The sequence below is a fragment of the Rutilus rutilus genome (assembly GCF_951802725.1).
Source record: "Rutilus rutilus genome assembly, chromosome: 8".
In the NCBI taxonomy this organism is placed as follows: domain Eukaryota; kingdom Metazoa; phylum Chordata; class Actinopteri; order Cypriniformes; family Leuciscidae; genus Rutilus; species Rutilus rutilus.
The window spans coordinates 47,535,178-47,561,963 of record NC_140222.1 but is presented as its reverse complement, the minus strand read 5'-3'; the positions used below and the strand labels follow the sequence as shown (position 1 = coordinate 47,561,963).

The 26,786-nt window shown below is 44.4% G+C and overlaps 1 protein-coding gene across 1 annotated transcript in view; it reads right to left on the bottom strand.

Annotated features, from left to right (window-relative positions):
- Window positions 1–26,786, bottom strand: part of LOC311295562 (uncharacterized protein) — a 157,560-nt gene that overhangs the window by 7,795 nt on the left and 122,979 nt on the right. The window contains exons 45-49 of the mRNA XM_084417035.1: window positions 21,879–21,920; window positions 21,313–21,348; window positions 20,987–21,034; window positions 11,947–11,982; window positions 11,692–11,739 (exon numbers count right to left, since the gene is read on the bottom strand). Coding sequence (XP_084273161.1) covers window positions 11,692–11,739; window positions 11,947–11,982; window positions 20,987–21,034; window positions 21,313–21,348; window positions 21,879–21,920 — 210 coding nt within the window. The remainder of the gene's footprint in view (window positions 1–11,691; window positions 11,740–11,946; window positions 11,983–20,986; window positions 21,035–21,312; window positions 21,349–21,878; window positions 21,921–26,786) is intronic.

Genomic DNA, 26,786 nt, shown 5'->3' with positions numbered 1-26,786 from the left:
GAAAGTAAGTCACTTAACACACAATCAGCTTCATTAAAAGTAAAGAAACAAAATTATCTTACCAGGGCTGTTGCCGCTATCTCTTATTGCGGTCTTTGATTTTGAAATGAGCTGATGATCAATAAAATGCAGCTCTTATCTGTTGCTTTCGGTGACATGAACTCCATTAAATCTGCATATAGCGCGGGAATTGAAGATTGGATTTATATCCGTTTTGTGAAAACACATTTATGTGAGCAGGTGTAAATGGAATCGTTTTGATAAATCAGATAGCTATCTGATCTGAGAAAACGCATGAAGTGACCAGGTGTAAACAGCCCCTTTTTGTCCGTGATGCAGCCCAGGTGATGCAATTATCGCACGCCAATTGTGCTTTGGCTCGTTTTAGTTAGACTCAAAGTAGATTGGCCTCTCTAGCGAGAAGAGAGGGACAGAGAGACAGGTCTGTAATTCAGTTCTATGCACATTTTCACAAGTCTCCATGTGACTTAAAACTATGAATAGAGCTAAAGGAATCCCATATAAAACACCTTGTATACCTTAGTCACTCTTACATACAGCATGATATACTTACAAGACACCAAAACAATCAAATAAGTACTTCAATACAATTTTTCACCGTTAAGGGAAACATATAAATTAATTCCTAGCGATCGTCAGCACTGTTCTTCTCTGTTGTGTAAGCAGCAAAGTAAAAGCGCAGCATTTTTAGTATTTAACCCTAACCCTAACCCTAACCTGAATTTATACCAACATATTTCTAACACATATCCTAGTGTGTATATATAGTGTCAATATCAGCGCTTAGTTTTCAGCTGCCTACATCAAAGCATTGTTCTCACCTCCAAACTCACTTCAGAGGGGAATTCAAAACTCACATATGAAAGGGTAAAGCTCAGTGACAGATTTAGGCATGAGCGACATGGGTGACATGGGCAGCCACCCAGGTTGGCATGTTGAGGGTGGCAGTACAGGGCGCCCGTGAAAAAAGAAATGGAATGCGCAATTATCTTTTTTACTGCTCATTTGCATGACATGTCAATCATTTCATGTGACTGTGTGATTAGTTAACCTGGGCAGGACCAGAGCACAGACCAATCGATATATGACATCAAGTAGGCTACTGCAAGAGGGATTAGAGAGCTAAATGCTTTTGAATCGATCACATGGTACTCTTATGTCATACGCCAATCGGTCAGAGCAGCTCTGCATGATGACGAATAAGTGCGAGAAGGAGGGGCAGAGCCGGAGAGGAGCTGGAGAACTTCTAAATCAACACACAAAAACATTATTGATAAGAAAAAATGTCTAAGCCATCAAGTGCCCAGATTAGGAAAAAGGCAAGAAAAGGAGGAGAAATGTGCAAACAATGAATGTGTTTGAAATTAAAATTTAATCTTTTTTTTTTGTTTTAAGTGAAACACATTTTATTTTGTGTGCTTTGAAATAAATACGTATTTGTGTTTTTCAAATTGTCTTTATAAAAGTTGAAGCAAGTGCATAATTTTGTATTTTTGCTAGAGGGTAACCCCACCCTCTAGCAAAAATACAAAATTATGCACTTGCTTCAACTTTAGGGTAGTGATGGGTCGGTCATGAACGATTCGTTAATTTTGAACGAATCTTTAATATGAAGGATTACAAATTTAAGAATCTATTTCAGATATGCTTCCTTACATAACATCACGGTGAAGAATATTGATTTTAGCATTTGAGGTTTCAATTTAGATTCCAATATAAACTGAGAAAGTTTAGCAGCTGTTATGCTGATTATATCAAGAGATTCCTGCCAATCCAGTTCTCTAAATGAGTCAATTGATGAGACTCTTACCCTCACCCTTTGTCTTTATGCATTTCCTGACCATTAAGCTCAAATGTTCAGCTGTGCTTTTGTCTCTATGATAATGTTAATGTTTGGGCGATCTAGTCAGGATGATTGGATCACTGTTATGCTGATGAGATCAGAGCTGCGGAAATTCTGGTAACGAGCTGACGTCTATTTTGTATTTGCATACTTTGTAAAGGGAAGGTCTCCACCTCCAAAAGTCCCTCCTCCTAAAATGCCTATAAGATACCATGAAAGTTACTTTAGATTAGACTGTTGGAAGAACGTCTCGGTTACGGTTACGCGAGTACATGAGAAGAAACTGGCTCTACTCGGAGATTGTAGAATCTCGCGAATGTGTTAGGTGTCGCCCAGCCTGCAGCTCTACAGATGTTTGTTAGCGAGGCGCCATGCGCTAGAGCCCAAGAGGATGCCACACTTCGAGTGGAGTGGGCCGTCACACCAAGGGGGCATGGTCTACCTTGCTGCTGGTAAGCCAAAGCAATGGCGTCCACTATCCAGTGAGACAACCTTTGCTTGGAGAAAGCCTTTCCCTTCAGCTTCCCACCATGACAGACAAAGAGCTGGTCTGAGGTCCTGAAACACTGCGTTCTGTCTACGTAAGCACGGAGGGCGCGTACTGGACAGAGCAGTGCCAAGGCTGGGTCTGCCTCCTCCAAGGGCAGCGCTTGCAGGTTCACCACCTGGTCTCGAAAGGGTGTGGTGGGAACCTTGGGCACATATCCAGGCTGGGGTCTCAGGATCACGTGAGAGTTAGCCGGGCCGAATTCCAGGCACGCTTCGTCAACCGAAAATGCCTGCAGGTCCCCTACCCTCTTGATGGAGGCCAATGCAACCAGGAGCGCTGTCTTCATTGACAGGAACTTAAGCTCCACTGATTGCAGAGGCTTAAAGGGAGCGCTCTGCAGAGCAGTTAAAACCACTGAGAGGTCCCAAGAGGGAACGAGAGGAGGGCGAGGAGGATTCAGTCGCTCCCCTCAGGAACCTGACGATCAGGTCATGCTTTCCCAAGGACTTACCATCGACTGCGTCGTGATGTGCGGCAATGGCGGCAACATACACTTTCAGGGTGGAGGGAGACAGCCTTCACTCCAACCCTTCTTGCAGGAAGGAAAGCACGACACTGATCGGGACTTTCGTGGGTTCTTGAAGTTTAGAAGAACACCAGTTGACGAAGAGGTTCCACTTCAACGCATAGGCATGTCTCGTGGACGATGCTCTAGCGGAAGTGATGGTAGCCACCAGCGCTGGTGGTAGGGTACTCAAACCTGCCTCGTCCCATCCAGGAGCCACACGTGGAGGTTCCAAAGATCGGGACGAGGGTGCCAAAGAGTGCCCCGTCCCTGAGAAAGCAGGTCCTTCCTCAGAGGAATTGGCCAGGGAGGTGCTGTCGCGAGGAGTACTAGTTCTGGGAACCAGGTGTGGTTGTGCCAATACGGGGCAACCAAAATTACCTGCTCCTCGTCCTCCCTGATTTTGCGCAAAGTCTGCACAAGAAGGCTCACTGGGAGAAACGCATACTTGGAACCCCGCGGCCAGCTGTGCACCAGTGCATCCGTGCCAAGCGTGCCCTCGGTCAGAGAATAAAACAGGTCGCAGTGGGACGAGTCGTGGGAGGCAAAGAGATCTACCTGTGCGTCCCCAAACTGATCCCAAATCAGCTGAACCGACTGGGGATGGAGTCTCCATTCTCCAGCGAGAGGCCGATCTCGAGACAGCTCATCGGCCGCCTGGTTCAGGTCTCCCGGGATATAAATGGCTCGAAGCGACCTCAGATGCTTATGACTCCATATGAGGAGGTGGCGGGCGAGTTGTGACATATGGCGGGAGCGTAGACCACCTTGACGGTTGATGTACGCTACTGTGGCGGTATTGTCTGATCGGACTAGTACGTGTTGACCCCTGAGCAACGCACGGAAGCGGTGCAGGGCAAGGCGTACAGCCAGCAACTCGAGGCAATTGACATGCCAAAGGCGCTGGGGTCCTATCCAGGAGCCCGCGGCAGCATGTCCATTGCACATGGCACCCCAGCCCGTGGTGGAGGCATCTGTTGATACAACAACATGCCTGGAAGCTCGTTCTAAGGGCACTCCGGCCCGTAGAAAATTGAGGTTCGACCACGGGGTGAAGGTCTGACGGCAGGCTGGAGTCACTGGGACTTGGAGCGTGCCGTGTTGCCATGCCCACCTCGGGACTCGATCGCGAAGCCAAAGCTGAAGCGGTCTCATATGAAGCAAACCGAGCGGCGTTACTGCGGCTGCGGATGCCATATGCCCCAGGAGACTCTGAGATAGTTTCAGTGGAACCGCGCTCTTGCCCTCGAACTGACGAAGGCAAGTCAGCAGTGACTGCGTGCGCTCGCTCGTAAGCTGCGCGCACATGGCGAACGAGTCGATCTCCATACCGAGAAAAGAGATCCTCTGCACGGGGCAGAGTTTGCTCTTCTCCCAGTTGACCCGAAGGGCCAGACGAGCTAGGTGCCGGAGCACAAGGTCCCTGTGTTCGCAGACCTGGTCTCGAGGGTGAGCTAGGATCAGCCAGTCGTCAAGATAGTTCAGGATGCGAACCCCGTGTTCTCGTAGGGGAACAAGGGCTGCCTCGACGACCTTCGTGAAGACGCGAGGAGACAGGGCATTGCCACCGACCATAGTGAAGCGGACTCCCCTGAAGCGGGGAGGAGATTGCGCGAACTGAATCGCGTAGCCGAGCCTGATGGTCCTCGCAACCCAGCGGGACAGACCGGGAAGCTCTAGCCAGGCTCCCAGGAACTGTGCCAGCGGGGTCATGTGGACCACAGACGTAACCTCGGTGGTGCAGCGAAGCGGAATAACCGGCCCAGGTGAGGGTGGCATAGCGGCCCGGTGCGGGGGCACGGTCATTAGCCGCGTCCTGCCAGAGGAGGCCAGGGTAGGACCAGCGTCCCACGGGGGCGTGCTCTGGCAGGGGTCTGGCGACAGAGGGGGACGAGAGTGGCGAGGCTCGAGAGTGGCGAGGCTCGTGAGCGGCGCGCACTGTCATCCGAGAACTCTGTGTGCTCAGAGATGGGGGAGTGAGTTCTTTCTTTAACCACATTAGGGTGCTGCCCGTCGTGGGACGAGCAGCGGGAGTGGGACAACCAAGGATTCTCCCCCGGCCCTCCACCGGGGGAAGGAGCGGCCCTGCTACCGTCTCCTGAAAAGAACTCAAAGCCATCTCTGAGCAGCCCGTCTCAGGAGGGCCGCTTAGCCTGGCGTTTAGCGGGGCGCGGGGCGGGAGAGGGCTGTGGCGCCTTCCTGCGGCTTCCTCCATGACGCGACCCGGAAGCAGCGGACTGCTGGGGACGATCGGGAGGGGCGGGAGCCGCAGGAGGGCGCCCTCGGCAGCGAGCAGGCTGAGGATTCTGTGCAGACATGATTTAGAGCCTCAGTCTGCTTCTGGGCAGTCGAGAACTGCTGGGCAAAGTCCTCGACTGCACCGCCGAAGAGGCCAGTCTGGGATATGGGGGTGTCGAGGAACCGGGTCCGCTCGGCCTCCCGCATATCGGCCAGGTTGAGCCACAGGTGTCGCTCCTGGACCATACAGGTGGACATCACCTGACCCAGCGAGCGTGCGGTCACCTTCGTCGCTCGGAGAGCAAGGTCGGTGGCGGCACGCAACTCATCAAAGAGTGCTGGGTCAGTCCCCCCCTCGTGCATGTCACGTAACATCTGGGCCTGGTAGACCTGCAGAGTCGCCATGGCATGCAGTGAGGAGGCCGCCAGCCCCGCAGCTCCATAGGCCTTCGCCCCGAGGGTGGAGGAGAACCTACAGGCCTTGGAGGGGTGCTTTGGGTCACCGCGGGAAGAAGCACTCTGAGGACACAGCTGCATCGCAACAGAGCGTTCAACCTGGGGAACCCCAGTGTACCCTTTGGCAGCCGCCTGATCGAGAGGAGGAAAGGCGGAGGAGGTCGCCGAGCGATCACGGGAAGACAAGGGTGCCTTCCTGGACCTCGTGACCTCCTCATGTACATCCGGGAAAAAAGGCATTGGGGTTGAACGCCGACGAGGGTCAGCGGCTGCACCCAAAAACCAATCGTCCAGCCGCGAGCGCACTGGACCAGGTGGCGGGGACCACTCTAGTCCAATGGCCGCGGCTGCCCGGGAAAGCATGGCCGTCAGCTCGGGATCCGACTCGGGCAATGCTGAGACACCCGAGGGTGGCAGCACAGCCGAATCGTCACTTCCCAAGGACTCCTGCCCACCTTGTGATGCAGCGATCGACATCACATCTTCCTCTGGAGCGCCGAATGAGACCTGCGGCAAGTCAGTGGACTGTACTGCAGGCTCATTCGGAACACTCACGGGTTGCACAGTGCTAGAGGGGGGTGTGGAGCGTGGAATAGTCGGCGCTTTGTTCCACACCGTAACCCTCAGGTCACCCTGGCCGCCAGCCGAAGTACCAGCTCTCGTGGACGTTGTTTGTTCGTTGTTTGTTTGTTTTTTGTTTTTTGTTTTTACTTATAGTTTTTACTTATAGTTTTTTCTTCCCTCCATTGTCTACACTGAACCATCAAGATGATATATCGCATGTTGGTGAACCATCTGATCGTTTGCCTAATCTTTGGATATCTTGTGAGAGGACAGCGTGGGCGCCTTCACTATAGTCGTGACTTTCTTATGGAGTGCCGTGTTTTTGACTACGGCGCGTTGGATCAAATCCGCGACTGGCCGGCAGAAATTTTAAGGACTGAGTTTTCCACCGCGGGCACAGAAAAGACTACTAGCCAGAAGGTGAGGAAACGGGGAAAGAAGGGGGGACTGCGTCAGAGACTGCGTAAACGGGGATTGAATCGCATTCCACTTCCATCAATAATTTTAGCCAACTGAGTCTCTCAGGAAAAAACTGGACGAAATACCAGCAATTGTTCAGTTCTGGAAGTAGAGGGCTTTGGTGTTCCAGTGCGGTTGGATAGGGATGCCACTGTGACTGGAAAATCTTTGGGTGGAGGCGTATGCATCTATGTTAACCAGCGTTGGTGCAAGCCCCTTTTACTTGCCCCGAGAGTTCCCACAAATATTAATTTCTGTTGTATATATTCACCCAAAGGCTAATGTGGAAAATGCATCAGACATTTTATGTAAAGTGGTGCACCGGCTGCAAAGCATCTCCCCTGGGCCCTGATGCACCCAATATTGTGATGGGAGATTTTAATCATTGTAAAATGAAGACATCACTTTACCATTTTGATCAATATGTGGACTGTCCTACCAGATATGGAAAATGTTTGGATCTGTGTTATGGGTCTATTAAAGGGGCATATGAGTCGTCTTTGAGAGCCCCTTTGGGCCAGTCATAATGTGCCCCTGTTTATAAACCTACCTTAAAAAGGAAAAAACAGAGAAGAGATTAGTTCCTGTGTGGTCTGAAGACTCAATTGAAGAGTTGAGGGGATGCTTTGAATGTACCGATTGGGAATTGTTTTAATCCGAGTGTACTGATGTAGACGATCTTACTGAAACTGTGACTAATTATATTGTATTTTGTGAAGATTTGGTAATTCAAAAGAAACCTTGTATAGTTTTCCCGAATAATAAGCCTTGGATCACTAAACATGTCAAAAACTCGATTAATCGAAGGAATATTTATTTGAAACAAGGCGATAGTATTCGGTACAAAGAGGCTAACAAACTAGTTAGAAATGAGGTGAAATTAGCAAAATTACGGTATAAGGAAAAGATAGAAACTATGTTTACAAATGGGAAGTCTCATGTAGCCTGGGATGGAGTAAAGTCTATAATTGGAATTAAACAGAAGAATAAATGTATTACTTTAGGTGGGAAATCTGATCATGAATTAGCTGATGATTTTAACTCTTTTTACACACGTTTTGACAATCATGATTTTTCAAAAGAATTATCTGATTATTGTGGGAATTCAGTGACTCCGAATACTACTGTTACATTTCAAATTAATAAGGCTGATGTACGTAGTTGTTTTGGTCAGGTTAAGGTTGGGAAAAGTCCAGGCCCTGATCATATTGGTGGTAGGCTGTTGAGGAATTGTGTAGAGCAGCTTTCAGGGATTTATTCATTTATTTTCAATGAATCATTACAACTTTCTAAAGTCCCTCGTCTATGGAAAGATGCCATTGTGGTGCCAATTGCGAAAAAAAGAAATTCTCCTTCTCTTAAAGATTATAGGCCTCCGTGATTAAGTCTCTTCTTAATGAGTTTGAATCAGATTCTGGTCCAGTGACAGATCATTTTATCCAATGGTGTGATGCTTCATTTTTAAATATTAATGCTTCGAAAACAAAAGAGACTTTAATTGATTTCCGTAAGAGCAGCTCTGTACCTGTGTTGCCTTCTGTTATTAAGGGACATCAGGTAGAAGTGGTTACCCAGTACAAATATTTAGGGACTGTACTTGATGATAAATTACAATTTGAGGCAAACACTGATATTATAAGAGGAAAAGCTCTTCAGCGTATGTATTTTCTAAGGAAACTTCGATCCTTCAACATCGATGTTTCTTTGATGAAAATGTTTTATACTTGTTTTATCGAAGCAGTTTTAAGTTTTTCTATTATTTGTTGGTATGGTAATCTTAATGTTAAGAATAGGAGGAAGTTGTCAATCATAGTTATAATGTGCAGTAAGATAGTGGGGATTGAATTAAGGACTATTGCACAAATTTATGAGCATAGGACGACTAGGAAGGGCCATTTAGTCCTTTCCGATATCACTCATCTATTGTGTGTTGATCTTCAACTACTTCCTTCAGGACGGAGATTTAAACTCCCCTTGTGTAAATCAAATAGATATAGAAATTCATTTATACCTGCTGCAGTTAGGTTTTTAAATTATTTATTGTAATTTGTGTGTCGTGTTGTTATATGTGTATGTGTATACTGCTGTCTACACAAAGAATTGCCCTTGAGGACAATAAAGTTTATGCCGCAACGAAAGGGAACTGCAGCAACGCGACGCGAAGTCCTCAATAAAAAATAACTTCTGCTTGAACGATATCCCAACATATCCTGGTCTTGGTAGATGAAGGAATAAAGTTTACAACAATTGGGACTACCGAGTTGTCTCAGAGAGTGATTGGTTCATTTTGTGTTGACCGTGCATGCACGACATCCTTTGGGTTCTGTACAGAAATGACTAGCTCATCTCTCGAGTCTTTGGGTCTTTCGTTCTTTTGTCACGTGATGAATGCATGACTCGAACCTGAAGTCGATAGACTCGAAACGTGAACCAATCAATTATGTGTCCGGTACTACAGACTGCATAGCTCAGTTTATGAGGATGTCACGGGATGAACGAATGACTCAGATTGGGAGGAGAGGTAAACTAACAGACTGCATAGCCTGAAGACCCAGATAAATAAATTAATCGTTTCTGTTTCTACTAATTTGGCCTTTTTCTTGCATTGCAGTTTTTTTTCTTATTCTAAATGCGATCAACATTTGTTGTGCTTGGGGAATTTGGCTATTAACATGTAACATTTTAAATACATTAGCTGAAATGAACGAAATGACTCGAAAAAAGATTGACGACTGAAAAAAAAAAAATTTACGAGAACTTCCCACTACTAGTTTAGGAGCGAGTCCATCAGGGCAAACTAGAATAATTTAAATAACTGCATAAAATTAAACTGCATCAAAATTGCAGCTTTCACTCCTTTACTCAGAGCCTGCACTTAATGCATCTATTTAAAATAATTTCTGACTTATTTCTGTCTCCAACGTTTTGAAACCTTTACAATTTTTGAAACCACGAGTTTTAAATTAAATTTTATTTGTTACCAATTCTGTTCTGTGATTTTAGTTCTTTTATGCCTCGTTTCCACTAAGCAGTACGGTACGGTACGGGACGGTACGGTTCGGGTCTGTTAACCATGATCTGGCTAGCGTTTCCACTGCCAACAGTACCCTTACTTGATAGGCGTGGTGTTTCGATCGACGTCATTTTCGGGCGAAGAAGAACATAGTAAACTACAATGGATGACATGCAGCAGATCTTGTTCTTGCTCCTCGACATGTTTGTCACAAGAAGACAAGCGCCGACATTAGGCTTATCTCAATATCAAGTACGCAAAGTTTGTACTTGCCATGTGCGACTCCTACATGCAAATGGTACAGCGCGTTCTTAAAAGCGTCACTCAGCTCGCTCTGCTACTCCAGTTATCTCTGTTAACTTACTCTGTATATACATTTTAAGCAACAATAAAACGAAATATGTTATAAAACACCACTCTTCCTCTTTTTGTTTTCATTTAAATAAATTAAACATTATAGGGACACAAATGTGATTCATGCGCAACGCATATTGATTATTCACTGCACGTTATGTTATTCTATTTATAACAAAACAAAATTTAAAACACAACCCTAACGTTGCCTCTTTTCGTTTAAATAAAAAAAAAATTAAACATATTCCAGGCAATATATGCATTTGTACAAATGTTGCAATAAACATCAGTGATAATCTTGTAATAAAAAAATGACAAGAAACCATATTTCTTTTTGTAAAATTTCAGTTATATCAATAATAGCCTATATAAAAGTTTAAGTAAAAGGTACAAGAAGCTATACAATAAGAAATAAAGCAAACAATTCAGTCAAATATCCAAATGCAGCGCTCGTCTAACATTACAAGTAAAGTTAAATACAAATAGCATATAACGTTAATATGAAACTAAACTTAGCCCTCAGCCAAAACGATTGACAGGGAACTCATTATATATTCACGAGAGCAAAGATCGCCCAGGTCTACACAAGACGAATTATATCTCATGTTTAACCACTACCGTCGAAGTCAGCGACGAACGTCAGAAGACTAGCCGAGGAAAGGCTCATCCAGCCGGGAAACATGAGCGCCGAGCGCCCGCTGAACGCATGAATCTCACAACCGGAGGAAAAAAAAATCATCTTTATAAATAAACCACAGATTTGAGCTTTAAACAACTACATTCTCGCCTGAAAAACTCTTAAAATTACATTTCGTGATACAGTAACAGTGGTATTATATTAAACTGTATATTAAAAAATGGCGCTTCTCATGTTGTCATTCCCCTTGTAGCACGCGCAAGTGACGATTCTCTGTCAACCAATCAACGTCCTGCAGTGAGTCTAGCTCCACCTTTTAGTACCGTTCCACTGTGCTAGGTACCCCAATGGAAGGGTACCTAAAAAGTGGTACGGTACGGTTCGGCATTTTGGTACCATTTACAACTTTTGATAGTGGAAACGCAAATAAATGCGTACCGTTCCGTTCCGTACCGTACTGCTCAGTGGAAACGAGGCATTAGATTTGACTTCAGCATTTGATAATGTTGGGGTTTAAAAGGGAATATCGTTTAAATTCTATTTAATAAAAGCCAGGCAAGTTTACCTCTTCTTTGTCTCGCACTGCATGTGGTACAGGGCAACATTCTTGTATATGATCCTTCTGGGTTTTACTATCAGCAAGTATGGTATTTCCTACCACTTTCATGTCGATGACACTCATATTTACCTTCTGGTCAAATAAAATCTATCCACAACTTTATTGCATCTAGATTACAATTTAAATTATAAGCGACTGTCTTTCTGTAATGACGCAAAGAGGAATGCCTGCAAACTCAAATTTCCCACAAAAACTGACCCAACCACTCAAATTATAAATCGTTATTATTCTGAATCAGGGTAAGATAAGAGGACAGTTTTGAACACTGTTTATAATGTACTTGCTCAATAATTGATTGTTTATTTTTAACCCAAAGGTTACGGATTGCAGCTTTAAATTGAATAAGAATAATTGCTGTTCTATAGAGTTTTGAAATTATAAAACTATCGCTAAGGTCTCTTGAAAATAATAATATATTCTATAATACTATACCTTGCTTTGAAGTTCTCAAAATTCTTCTTGTATTGTTCAAGTTCATTTCTAGGAAATGGAAATATAACATAAATAATAATACATCAAATAAAAATAAATTATTTTGTGATTTTAACTGAGAAAACTGTTATTTTTGTATTTGCAGAAAAACATGTTGTGAAGATGATTTATATGCACAAATATGTATACAAAACATAACACATATGATTAAACACACTGTTTAGTAATGTTGTAAATTACTTCAGTTTATATTACCTTGTTTGTTTCAGCTCCTCTTTATATCGATTTTCACTGTATTAAAGAATACAAATGTATACAGTAATATAATAATAGATGTAAAACAAGAATACAACTTTAAGGATGTCATTTAAGTGCTTGGTTCTATAATTGTGGATTGCTGCTATATGTATAAATATTATTATTTGGCATTTTTAAATTGATAGCACAGTACAGATGAACAAGAATGCAGTTGGGAGAGAGAGAGAGTGGGGAGAATAATCTAAAGATTTAGGCCTGCATCTCGCTGAAAGCAATACAGTTCCCTTTCAGTCGGGTAACGTTCGACTTAGTCTGTTGGGATCACGCCAGGGAGCCAGATGTCTTCGATATAGTATACAAATCAAGCCAAATGAGCTTTGGCAGGTGCGCAATCCACGCCCGGCCCTGCACTGCGGGTATAACAGGGAAGTGGATGCACCCACCATTCATTCTTTTCGCTTCGGAGCCGATCGGTTGTTACGTCGATATCTCTGAAAGTGTACTTTAACCCTCTGGGGACCAAAAACGCGCCCGCGCGTTTTGCTCGTTTTTTTTTTTTAGCAATAAAAATAAACACAAAATGCTCTGTTAATTTTGATCTTTCATTTTCGTGTAATACATCAATCGATCCTGTTCAGTTTCTATTTTTTTTCTGTATACTCACAATAAAAATAAAGTGTTTTGCTTTTTGACAAATAAAGAAAAATTAAGATGATGCGATTTCTGCCTTCTCTCTGTCAGTAAACTCCCATTTGAAACGCGAGCTCATTACGAGATGATTCACAGTAATGTGACCACTCCCCGGAGAGCGCGTGCTATTCAAACGCAAATTCCGAGAACCATTTCAGTCTGTGAATCGCCCACATCAGCTGTAAACAAAGCGCGTCGCGAGTGAGACATTATAGCCTTTATGGAGAAAAGTTTCCACAGTGCTGATGAGGAGAAATATCTCCTGATATGAGCAGCAGATCGCGCTGAGGAGTGAGGTAGGCTGTTTTCTTTTCTCAAGTGTGGAATAACGTTATGGAATAACGTTTAGGCCTATAAACCGCAAAAAGATGAATCGCATTTCTATAATATGACTCGCGTTTCTGTGAGATGAATGAAGGGTACATATTTGTAAAGAGTGTTTAGCCTAAATATGAATCGCGTGTCTGTGTGTGAAAGAATAAACTGCTTTGCCATAGCCAACTGAGATGAGTAAAAATCGACTGGAATATGTTGAAATAAAATGTATTTGTATAAGCAACGTAAATTAACATTTATATGCCCTGATATTTCAATAAAACAACGTTAGTCAGGCGTTAGTCACACTATTTTTGTCAAAAATAAAGTCATAGACTAAGATGTTAGATGTTCCAATGTTGGCTATATTCAAACTAATGAATACATGATAAAATGTAGGCCTATAATCTTTTTTTTTCTTTCTTTTTTTTTTTTTACAAAGAAAGAGTACACTTGAAATATTGTTGAAATTGTAATTATTGTTGTAATTGTAACATTTTTAATAAAATAGCTAAACATATTTACAAGATAGATGTAAGTGAAATCTTAAATGGTCAATATAAGTATTCTTCTAAATACATTGTCCTTGCATTGTGGCTCAGTCAGTGTCACACCTGAATGAATGGCTAATTAGGCTATGCAGAGTCATTATACAGAGTGGGTGGGACACTGTAATCTAAGGTGTAAACTACTCCTCCCCCTTGCATATTGGCTTTCCAAGCAAAACCTGTTTTACACCATTTAAATCAATGTATTTTTTTTTTGTGAACGATAAAGCAAGACTATTTTCACATAATTTTGAAGCCAGTACTCAAAGGTACAACATCAATTAGACAAAAGTCTTGTGGACACATATTTAATATGTGTTTTGTGGTCTTAATTCAGCCACTTTCATTTTTATTTTTTCCAATAACCACGCATAAACATTATTCTCTTAAAAATACAAACATCTACATACACATTGCCCGCATATTTTGGTAGCCCTGTTTGTGCTATATAGAGTGATTTTACACCTTTGCCATTAACATGTTTATAAATAACTGAAAAAAGCACAAATTTCAAGGCATGTCAGAACATCTCAAGGGCTCCAAAAACACCTTAGACCCCAGAGGGTTAATAACAAGCCTGTGTGTGTCAGCACTTCTGTTGGAAGCTCTCCCAGTGCTGACGTTACAGCGTGTGGCAGCGGTGATCGCAAGCTTCTGAATCTCTTAACTGCTGTTCTCACAGCAGCCTTTGTGTTTGTTGGCTGACGGTTGAGGAAAGTGAGTGCTTCACTGATGGGGTTTCCCGTCAGTGTCGCCATGGACATCCCTGTGTGCTCCAGTTCTGGTGAAGGGCGTTATTCCAAGGAAGTAAACGGCTGGGTTTTTCATCTTTTTTCTCCGGAAGAAGGATGTCTTTCCACCTGTGCGCTGCTGGATGTGGTCGTTCCCTAGCCCTCTGTACAGATCACAATTTCTGTGAAGTATTTTTGGGCATACTACACGCTGAGGCAGCTTTTGTGGATGGTGCATGTTTTTTGTGTGAAAATATGCCTATCTCGGTGTTGAGATCTAGACTCTCGTTCGCTCGCGAATGTAGAGTCCCTGATTTTGCGCCACTCCCTCGGGGGTGGTGTGAGTCAGGTGATCGCAGAGTTGTGTTTGAGGCTCCGTCCGGAGATTATTCCCCATGGACTCATCACAACTCCTTCACATCGATACCTTTGGATTCTAGTGTTGAGCACACTGATTCATCTGTAATGGGTGAATTAGACGTTCCATTGGAAATTCACCAGGGGGATAGGATGGCGACCAGTACATTTGAGGGCGAGCTGTATACTGTCGGGGACGATTCCCCCATGCTGTCCCCCCTGGGTTGTACAGCATGGCCTGAGTCAGATCCACAGTCGTCAGCTATGCTGAAACGGGTCGCCGAGGCTGTCGGGCTCGAGTGGAATCCTCAGCCCAGGCATGCTCAGTCTTGGCTGGATGATTGGTTTCTTGGAGCGGGTTGGGCTCTTCCAGGACGTGCAAAAGGGTAGGCCAGACTGTCAGCTCATGGGTGAGCTCTGTAAGGCAACTGACTTGGCTCTTCGGAGCACAAGTGTGGCAACCTGCACGATCGGTCTGGCAATGTCCACTCTGGTGGTTCAGCAGCGCGATTATTGGCTCGGTCTGGTTGATATGGAGGATGCGGATCGTGGACTTTTTCCCAGACGGGGTTGTTCGGCGAAGCTACAGTCGGTGATGCCCAACAGCCTTCTGTAGCTCAGTCGCAGGTGGAGGAAGCCCGTCACACCCTGCCGCGACGGCCTGCTGAGCTTCTCACCCCGTCGCCGCTAGCAGTCACTCCACCAGCATGTCGCCGAGGGCGCCCCCTAAGGCTGCTCAGCCTGTTAGGCCCCCGCCACAGCTCGGGCCTCAGCATAGAGCTAGCCATAGGCAGGCTGCCCAGCCTGTGTCAGATCTTGCCAGTCCAGGAGGCAAGAGTAAGCGTCCCTGATACAGGCCAAACAGGGTTGGGGACGAAAGATTCTCTGGTGGTTGTTGTTTCACCATTGTCTCTCTGGCGTACAGTTGTTTCCGAATCGCCAAAAGCACAGAAATTCTCAACCCTGGGTTTCAAGAGGTTCAGATTATCAGACACCCCAGATCAGTCTGGCCTGTCTCAATCCCCTCTTGTGTCGCCAGTTGGCAGACGAGTACGGTTCAAGGACCCAGGTTTGTCTCCTCCCGTACTCAATGCCACCAAGTGGAGGCAGGTTCGTGTGATACGTACACAGACCCCCTCCGGACTGCCTTAGGGCCCTCCAGGTTGGGTCCCTGCCCTCCACTTCGCTGCCCTCCTCCTGGTACGTCAGTGGTGCCACGAGCCCCCCTGGTACGGTTTCTGCAAGCCTGGAAAGACCTCTGCAGACCGTCCAGCTGGCTCCTGAGCACCATTGCACGTGGCTACATGATTCAGTTCCACCGGCACTCACCCAGATTTGCTGGCGTTCGCTCCACGGTTGTGAAGAGCAGATCTGCCCCAATCTTGCTTGCGGAAATTGCTGTCCTACTGGCGAAGGATGCAATAAAACCGGTGTCTGTAGCCGACATGAAGCGAGGGTTTTACAGCCCTTACTTTATTGTGCCAAAGAAAGGAGGCGGACTAAGACCAATCTTGGACCTACGCATCTTGAATCGGGCCCTTTACAAGCTCACGTTCAAGATGATAGTACTCAAGGACATATACAGATGTGTCCGTCCAGGAGATTTGTTTGCAGCGGTAGACCTGAAGGACACGTACTTTCACATCTCCATCCTGCCGCGACACAGGCCATTCCTGAGGTTCACGTTCGAGGGTCGGGGGTATCAGTACAAAGTCATACCCTTTGGACTGTCTCTGTCCCCCCGCGTCTTTACGAAGCTCGCAGAGTTGACCATTTCTCCCTTGAGAGAACAGGGCGTTCGTGTCCTCAACTACCTTGACAGTTGTGTGAACACAGAGACTTGCTGCTCCAACATATCAGTCTTTTGGGTCTTCAGGTCAACTGGGAAAAGAGCAAGCTCACCCCCGGGTAGAGTATCTCTTTTCTCGGTATGGAGTTGGACTCGGTCAAACAGACGCATGTCTAATGGAGGATCGTGCCCAGTCGATTCTGAACTGCTTGGATACATTCAAGAGCAGGAAGGTGGTTCCACTGAAATACTTTCAGAGGCTCCTGGGGTATATGGCTTCCGCTGCGGCAGTCACGCCGCTGAGGTTGTTACATATGAGACCACTTCAGCATTGGCTTCTTGGCCGGGTCCCATGGAGGGCGTGGAAAGACGGCAGGTTCCCGGTTGCGATTCTCAAACTTGCCGGAAAACCTTCCAACTTTGGTCAGATGCTGTGTTTCTCCGGTCCGGTGTGTCCATGATACAAGCGTCCAGGCATGCGGCGGTGTTCACAGATATGCCTCCAAGACAGGTTGGGGGGCCACGCACGACGGGTATGCAGTAGCAGGACGCTGGACAGGTCCTCAGCTGCATTGGCATATCAATTGCCTCGAGTTGTTAGCGGTACTACTTGCTTTGACACGCCTCAAAACGCCGCTGCTCGGCAAGCATGTATTGGTCAGATCGGACAATACCACGACCGTGTCGTACATCAACAAGCAAGGTGGTGCACGTTCACGTCATCTGACACAACTCGCCCGTCTCCTCCTTTGGTGGAGTCAGAAGCATCTGAGGTCGCTTCATGCCATTCATATTCCAGGTCTGCTCTATCGTGTCGACAATAGGCTCTCATGACAGCAAATAAAGCCTAGGGAATGGCGACTCCACCCCCAGTCGGTTCAGCAGATCTGGGATCGTTTCGGGCCCGCACAGGTAGATCTGTTTGCCTCTCCAGAAACGACCCACTGCCAGTTGTTTTATTCACTAACCAAGGACTCTATCGGTGTACTGGCACACAGCTGGCCGACGCATCTACGCAAGTATGCATTTCCCCCGGTGAGCCTAATTCCACAGTTATAATTCCTGTGCAGAGTCAGGGAGGAAGAGGAGCAGGTCTTGCTAGTTGTCCCTTACTGGCCCAACTGGACCTGGTTCTCCGAACTCATACTTCTCTCTTCAGCCCCTCCCTGGCCCATCCCCCTGAGGGAGGACCTTCTCTCTCAGGGGCAGGGCACCATTTGACACCCACGTCCAGACCTGTGGAGACTCCAGGCCTGGTCACTGGACGGGAAGTGGAGGTTCTGAGTGGTCTACCACAAGCTGTCGTAGACACTATCTCCTCTGCTAGAGCCCCCTCCACGAGACTGACTTATGCATCGAGGTGGAACCTGTTCGTCGATTGGTGTTCTTCTTACGGAGAAAACCCCTGAGTCTGTTCGGTCAGATCGGTGCTTTCTTTCCTGCAAGAGGGGTTGGAGTGAGGGCTGTCTCCCTCCACCCTTAAAGTGTATGTTGCCTCTATATCGCAGCACATCACGATGCAGTTGGTGAGAAATCCCTGGGGAAGCACAATCTAATCGTCAAGTTCCTTAAGGGAGCAAGGAGGTTGAACCCTCCTCGCATCTCTTCCATACCCTCTTGGGACCTATCTCTGGTGTTAACAGCACTTCAGAGACTTCCCTTTGAGCCCCTACGGACAGTGGAGTTAAAAATTCTGTCTCAAGACATTTCTCTTGCTTGCACTGGCTTCTATCAAGAGGGTAAGGGACCTGCACGCTTTCTCGGTAGACGAATCATGTCTGGAATTCAGGCCGGCTGACTGTCAGGTGACACTAGCCGTGTTTCCACTGTCGGGCTAGGGCCGGGCCAGGGCCTTAAATGGGCCGTGCCGGGCTAATAGCCTCGGGCCAATAGCACCGGGCCTGCGTTTCCACTGTCGGGCCAGAAGCTCCACAGAGCTTCACTAAAACACGCCCGTAACACGCCTCTCTGGAACAACGTCACACTAACCCATCATTTCACCAACAAATGGAAGTTGTATCAGAAAACTAATCAGAAATCACTGGAAACAGCGTTGAAAACAAACACGATAAAAGCGGCCGTTTGCTAGCTTTTTTTGTTTGTTTGTTTACTTGAATATTTAAAACCCAAGCATCGATGTTTTACCACAGGTTTACAATAAACAGTGATACATTGATCATAATAAATTAAAAAATGTCAAAATTGCACATTAACTTAGTCACTCAGAAATTACCGTTAGGTCTATTTCACAAAAGAAAGAGGACACACTTACTTTTTCAGTCGCGTCTGTTTCTTTATCTGGTAGTTACAGGACATATTTACATCACATTTAGAAAAAATTATAATTTCTACAAATATATGCCATACGACCTGAGGAGCTTTAGCACTCTCTCGACTCCCATACAGATATTTTCAGTCAGAGAAACAGAGGAAGCTCCCGAAAAAAAAGTTACTTTATTTTATGATAGTCCGGTTTAAAGAGACGAGACGTAGGCTATGGCAGATAAAATAAAAACATGACTGTAAAAGCCTTTAAGATTGGTCTGATTTCTTCAAGCGTTCGCTATGGTTTTTTTTTACTATGCGTATCTTCAAGCGTTTACTATGTTTACTATGGTAACGGTTAGCGCGCATAGTCTTTTGCATCACAAACAGAAGGCATTCAAACATGAACGCGATTTAAATTATTTTATTTTTAAGTCTTTAATGCTGACAGAATCATCCGGCGCTGCCGTCTCCCAACGGTAAACTCCTCCTCTGTTGGTAACCACTCCTCTAGCCCGAGCTGGCCCGCTTTGGCCCAAGGTATTCGAAGGGCCAGAAATCCTGGCCGTTGGCCCCGAGTAAGCCCCGATCAAGCCCCGATCAAGCCCCGGAAGTGACAGTGGAAACGCGACTGGCCCTGGCACGCACTAGCACGGCCCGGCCCTGGCCCGATAGTGGAAACTCGGCTACTGAGACCTCGGCCTGGATATGTGCTGAAAGTTCCCACTACTCCCTTTCGAGATCAAGTGGTGAACTTGCAAGCACTACCCCTGGAGGAGGCAGACTCAACCCTAGCTTTTCTCTGTCCAGTCCATGCCTTACGGACTTATCTGGACAGAACGCAAAGCTTTAGAACCTCAGATCAGCTCTTCATCTGTTTCGGAGGCCTGCAGAAAGGGAAGGCAGTCTCTAAGCAAAGGCTGGCCCACTGGATAGTGGATGCCATCATCTCTGCGTACGATACCCAAGGTGTACCTTGTCCCCCAGGGTTGCATGCCCACTCCACCCGGAGTGTTGCTGCTTCCTGGGCGCTGGCGCAGGGTGCCTCGCTGGCAGATGTTTGTAGAGCTGCTTACGTGTTAAGCCAGTAGCTTCTCAGGTGCTCTCTTCAAATAGAGGGCACCCTTGAGTCAAGCACACTCATGTCGGCTTGCTACGTACCTTTAGGGTTAGGGTTACCTAAATCATGGAGCAAAGAGGACACTGACACCCGACAGACTAGACAGAGCAGGTTACTTTTGATATGATAAAAAATCTCAGCTCTCAGGTTCTATCCATTTTATTACGAAATTCAGGCAATAAATACCGTTTTGGTGCGTGTAAATGTGACGTGACCGATCGCTGTAGCGCTTCAGTTCAAGTAAACCGATCATCTGTTACTTTTTATTTAAAGATACAGTACAACTTACCGAAATGTATTTATGCCTCATACATAATATCGATCAATCAGTGTTTTTCAACCACGGAAAGAGGTCAATAAAACTGCAGGTGAACAATTATTTCACAGACGTTACATTTACCTCAGGAAAGCCATTCAATGACCAACACGTTAGTTGACTAGAAAAAAATAGGAGTATTTTGCTAAATATGTGCACTATATTACATTTGTATTATATTTTTACTTGTGTCATAATTGTTATTATAATGGAAACCAAATTATATTTAATTTAATTTGTTAATTTTTAACCTTTAATAATACCAGCTGACAGGGCTCTCTGTATGTTTACAGCATTATGTGAGATTTATTATTTCTTGAGAAAAATTAACATGTAGGCTATCTACTGTAGCCTACCTAATATTTATCCAAAGAGTCAATATTGAATCAAGATTGGAATCAAATCCCAAGAATCGAATTGAAATCGTGAAAATTGTGTAAAATTCTGTTTAGTTACCAAATGTTTTGACAATCACAATTACACCTATTGTGATGCAAGTTGTTTGTTTTTCTACATCACCCCCAATCCATCCGTTTCTCTTGAGCAATTAAAATATCGTTATAATACCGTATACCGTGATAAAAGCTCAATCAATTCATCGCAGCATGAAAATTTGATACCGGCACATGCTATACACTAGTAAGTGTAATCGATGACTGTGACAGCTCTGACATGTGGCAAGAAATGTTTCCAGTACCTTGTTAAAATTAAGGCATAATACTGAAGGCAAAAGGGGTCCAACCTGGTACTAGCAAAGTATACCTAATTACATGATGAGTATGTATATCGTTATTTATTAATTTATTGTAATTGATTAAGACTAATTTGCATTTCTGTAGAGTTTTGAAATTATAAAACTAATGTTAAGGTCTCTTGAAAATAATAATATATTCTATAATACTATACCTTGCTCGGAAGAGCTCAGAATTCTTCTTGTATTGTTCAAGTTCATCTCTAGAAATTAAAATATAACATATAATACTACACCAAATAAAAAATAAATTATTTTGTGATTTTAACTGAGAAAACTGTTATTTTTGTATTTGCAGAAAAACAGGTTGTGAAGATGATTTATATGCACTTTTATAAGTAGTATCCAGGTCTACAATACACTGAACTATGAGTTTAAATCATTTATTCATTACTTGGTGCACAAATATGTATACAACACATAACACATATGATTATAACACACTTTTAGTAATGTTGTAAATTACTTCAGTTTATATTACCTTGTTTGTTTCAGCTCCTCTTTGTATTGATTTTCTCTGTATTAAAAGAATACAAATGTATACAGTTATATAATAATACATGTAAAACAAGAATACAACTTTAAGGATGTCATTTAAGTGCTTGGCTCTATAATTATGGATTGCAGCTGTATGTATAAATATTATTATTTGGCATTTTTAAATTGATAGCACAGTACAGATGAACAAGAATGCAGTTGGGAGAGAGAGTGGGGAGAATAATCTAAAGATTTAGGACTGCATCTCGCTGAAAGCAATACAGTTCTTATATACACTAGTAAGAGCAGTCGATGACTGTGACAGCTCTGACATGTGGCAAGAAATGTTTCCAGTACCTTGTTAAAATTAAGGCATAATACTGAAGGCAAAATGGGTCCAACCTGGTACTAGCAAGGTGTACCTAATTACATGACTGGTGAGTATGTATATCTTTATTTATTAATTTATTGTAACTGATTAAGACTAATTTGCATTTCTGTAGATTTTTTTCATTGTAAAACAATTGTTAAGGTCTCTTGAAAATAATAATATATTCTATAATACTATACCTTGCTCGGAAGAGCTCAGAATTCTTCTTGTATTGTTCATCTCTAGAAATGAAAATATAACAAATAATAATAATAATAGATGTAAAACAAGAATACAACTTTAAGGATGTCATTTAAGTTCTTGGTTCTATAATTGTGGATTGCTGCTATATGTATAAATATTATTATTTGGCATTTTTAAATTGATAGCACAGTACAGATGAACAAGAATGCAGTTGGGAGAGAGAGAGAGTGGGGAGAATAATCTAAAGATTTAGGCCTGCATCTCTCTGAAAGCAATACAGTTCCCTTTCAGTCGGGTAACGTTCGACTTAGTCTGTTGGGATCACGCCAGGGAGCCAGATGTCTTCGATATAGTATACAAATCAAGCCAAATTAGCTTTGGCAGGTGCGCAATCCACGCCCGGCCCTGCACTGTGGGTATAACAGGGAAGTGGATGCACCCACCATTCATTCTTTTCGCTTCAGAGCCGATCGGTTGTTACGTCGATATCTCTGAAAGTGTACTTTAATAACAAGCCTGTGTGTGTCAGCACTTCTGTTGGAAGCTCTCCCAGTGCTGACGTTACAGTGTGTGGCAGCGGTGATCGCGAGCTTCTGAATCTGTCATGGAAGGCACCCTTTACTGCCTTAAGTGACCAGGATGGCTCCTCCCCCCTCGCTACCCTTGAGTGCGGCACGCGGTGGAGCGGTCTGTTCTGGCACACCTGTGTCCGGCGGCCGCTACATCCAGCTCTGGAGAACTGTGTTTCCCCTCACAGGCTCTGGAGTCATTGTCTGCTTTGTCAGACGCGGCTTATGGAGCCTGTGGGCAAGCCGCCGCCGCCTCTATGCACGCCTTGGCCTTGTTACAGCTTTTTCAGGCTAAAACATTCCAGGACGTGCAAAAGGGTAGGCCAGACTGTCAGCTCATGGGTGAGCTCTGTAAGGCAACTGACTTGGCTCTTCGGAGCACAAGTGTGGCAACCTGCGCGATCGGTCTGGCGAGGGTTTTACAGCCCTTACTTCATTTTGCCAAAGAAAGGAGGTGGATTAAGACCAATCTTGGACCTACGCATCTTGAATCGGCCCCTTTACAAGCTCACGTTCAAGATGATAGTACTCAAGGACATATACAGATGTGTCTGTCCAGGAGATTTGTTTGCAGCGGTAGACCTGAAGGACGCGTACTTTCACATCTCCATCCTGCCGCGACACAGGCCATTCCTGAGGTTCACGTTCGAGGGTCGGGCGTATCAGTACAAAGTCCTACCCTTTGGACTGTCTCTGTCCCCCCGCGTCTTCACGAAGCTGGCAGAGTTGACCATTTCTCCCTTGAGAGAACAGAGCGTTCGTGTCCTCAACTACCTTGACGACTGGCTGATACTGGCTCAGTCGCGGGAACAGTTGTGTGAACACAGAGACTTGCTGCTCCAACATATCAGTCTATTGGGTCTTCAGGTCAACTGGGAAAAGAGCAATGGAGGGCGTGGAAAGACGGCAGGTTCCCGGTTGCGATTCTCAAACTTGCCGGAAAACCTTCCAACTTTGGTCAGATGCTGTGTTTCTCTGGTCCGGTGTGTCCATGATACAAGCGTCCAGGCATGCGGTGGTGTTCACAGATGCCTCCAAGACAGGTTGGGGGGCCACGCACGACGGGTATGCAGTAGCAGGACGGACAATACCACGACCGTGTCGTACATCAACAAGCAAGGTGGTGCACATTCACGTCATCTGACACAACTCGCCCGTCTCCTCCTTTGGTGGAGTCAGAAGCATCTGAGGTCACTTCGTGCCATTCATATTCCAGGTCTGCTCTATCGTGTCGCCAATAGGCTCTCATGACAGCAAATAAAGCCTAGAGATGGCGACTCCACCCCCAGTCGGTTCAGCAGATCTGGGATCGTTTCGGGGCCCCACAGGTAGATCTGTTTGCCTCTCCAGAAACGACCCACTGCCAGTTGTTTTATTCACTAACCAAGGACTCACAGCTGGCCGACGCATCTACGCAAGTATGCATTTCCCCCGGTGAGCCTAATTCCACAGTTATAATTCCTGTGCAGAGTCAGGGAGGAAGAGGAGCAGGTCTTGCTAGTTGTCCCTTACTGGCCCAACTGGACCTGGTTCTCCGAACTCATACTTCTCTCTTCAGCCCCTCCCTGGCCCATCCCCCTGAGGGAGGACCTTCTCTCTCAGGGAAAGGGGCACCATTTGGCACCCACGTCCAGACCTGTGGAGACTCCAGGCCTGGTCAATGGACGGGAAGTGGAGGTTTTGAGTGGTCTACCACAAGCTGTCGTAGACACTATCTCCTCTGCTAGAGCCCCCTCCACGAGACTGACTTATGCATCGAGGTGGAACCTGTTCGTCGATTGGTGTTCTTCTTACGGAGAAAACCCCTGAGTCTGTTCGGTCAGATCGGTGCTTTCTTTCCTGCAAGAGGGGTTGGAGTGAGGGCTGTCTCCCTCCACCCTTAAAGTGTATGTTGCCTCTATATCGCAGCACATCACGATGCAGTTGGTGAGAAATCCCTGGGGAAGCACAATCTAATCGTCAAGTTCCTTAAGTTGCACCCATTAAATTAAAAAAGGTCAGAGAGAAAATTAAAGCATCATGGTACAATAATACTATGCATGTTCTAAAGAGAGAAACCCGTAATTTAGAGCGTAAATGGAAACAAACTAATTTAGAGGTCTTTAGAATCGTGTGGAAAGACAGTATGTCACATTATAAAAAGGCCCTAAAAGTGGCCAGGGCTGAGCACCTCCGCAAACTAATAGAAAATAACCAAAACAATCCTAGGTTTTTATTTAACAATGTGGCTAGACTAACAAATAAACAGACGTCACCCGAACAAAATATCCCGTTACAGTTTATTAGTAATGATTTCATTAACTTCTTCACTGAGAAAACAGAAAACATCAGAACCACAATTGTAAACGTTCAGTCCTCAATCGCGCCTTATAATTCAGCCTCAATTATCCCCCCGCAAGAACAATTACAGTGCTTTACAACTATAGAACAAAAAGAGTTAAATAAACTTATCACTTCATCTAAAACAACAACATGTTTATTAGATCCTATACCAACTGAACTACTGAAAGAAGTGTTACCTGTAGTGGAAGAGCCTCTCCTCAATATTATTAACTCATCCTTATCTTTAGGTCATGTTCCAAGAACATTTAAACTGGCAGTTATAAAACCTCTCATTAAGAAACCACAATTAGATCATAATAATCTAGCAAATTATAGACCCATTTCAAATCTTCCATTTATGTCTAAAATACTAGAAAAAGTTGTGTCCACTCAACTGGGCTCTTTCTTGCAAGAAAATGACATCTATGAAAAGTTTCAGTCTGGATTCAGGCCGCACCATAGCACTGAAACTCTGCTCGTTAAAATCACAAATGATTTACTTTTAGCTTCTGAACAAGGCTGTATCTCAATACTAGTTTTACTTGATCTAAGTGCTGCGTTCGATACTATAGATCACACAATACTCTTAGATCGACTACAAAATTATACTGGTGTTCAAGGACAAGCATTAAGCTGGTTTAGATCATACTTATCTGACCGCTACCATTTTGTCTATTTAAATGGAGAAAAATCGATCATAACTTAAGTAAACTATGGAGTGCCGCAGGGATCTGTGTTGGGCCCTCTATTATTCTCAATATATATGATGCCACTTGGAAATATTATAAAGAAACATGGAATTAGTTTCCATTGTTATGCTGATGACACTCAAATATATATTTCATCACAGCCGGATGAAAACGCTAAATTATCTAAATTGACAGTGTGTTAAAGATATAAAAGATTGGATGACGCGCAATTTTCTTTTATTAAATCCAGACAAGACAGAGGTAATACTTATCGGTTCAAAAAACCGCCCACAGAACCTCTCACAATACAACTTTAACATCGTAGGATGTCCTGTTACTTTATCCTCTACAGTAAAAGACCTGGGTGTTATACTCGATTGTAACCTGTCTTTTGAAAATCATATTTCATATGTTACAAAAACAGCCTTTTTCCACCTTAGAAACATTGCTAAGCTACGTAACATGCTATCAGTTTCTGATGCAGAAAAGTTAGTTCATGCATTCATGACCTCGAGACTAGATTACTGTAATGCTTTATTAGCTGGTTGTCCTGCATCCTCAATAAACAAGATACAGTTAGTCCAAAATGCCGCTGCTAGAGTTCTTACTAGATCAAGAAAATATGATCATTTAACACCGATTTTATCATCACTACATTGGCTACCTATAAAGTTCCGTATTAATTATAAGGTATTGCTACTGACTTATAAAGCCCTAAACGGCTTAGCTCCAGTCTATTTAACGGATCTTCTATCGCCCTATAATCCATCGCGCTCTTTAAGATCAATAAATTCGAGGCTTTTGGTCATACCTAGGATATCCAGATCAACCAAAGGAGGGAGAGCATTTTCACATTTGGCTCCGAAACTCTGGAATAGTCTTCCTGATACTGTTCGTTGCTCTCCCAGTTAAAAACTAGATTAAAGACGCATCTCATCAGCCAGGCATTCATATAATATTGTTAATCTTACAGTTCAAACTACAATCCGGCCTCTAGTTCATAAATGCCAGAGGAGAACTGGCCCCCGACTGAGCCTGGGTTCTCCCAAGGTTTTTTTTTTCTCCATTAGGTCACCTGATGGAGTTTTAGGACACCATTAGGAAACTTGATGGAGTTTTTTCGGTTCCTTGCCACTGTTGCCTTTCGCTTGCTCAGTTGGGGATATTTTGGGGATATTTCATTTTATTCTATCAATCAATAAATTCCACTAGAAACAAACCTTGTTGTATTATTTTATTTTAATTTAATACTGTGAAGCTGCTTTGATACAATCTGTATTGTGAAAAGCGCTATACAAATATACTTGATTTGATTTGATTTGAT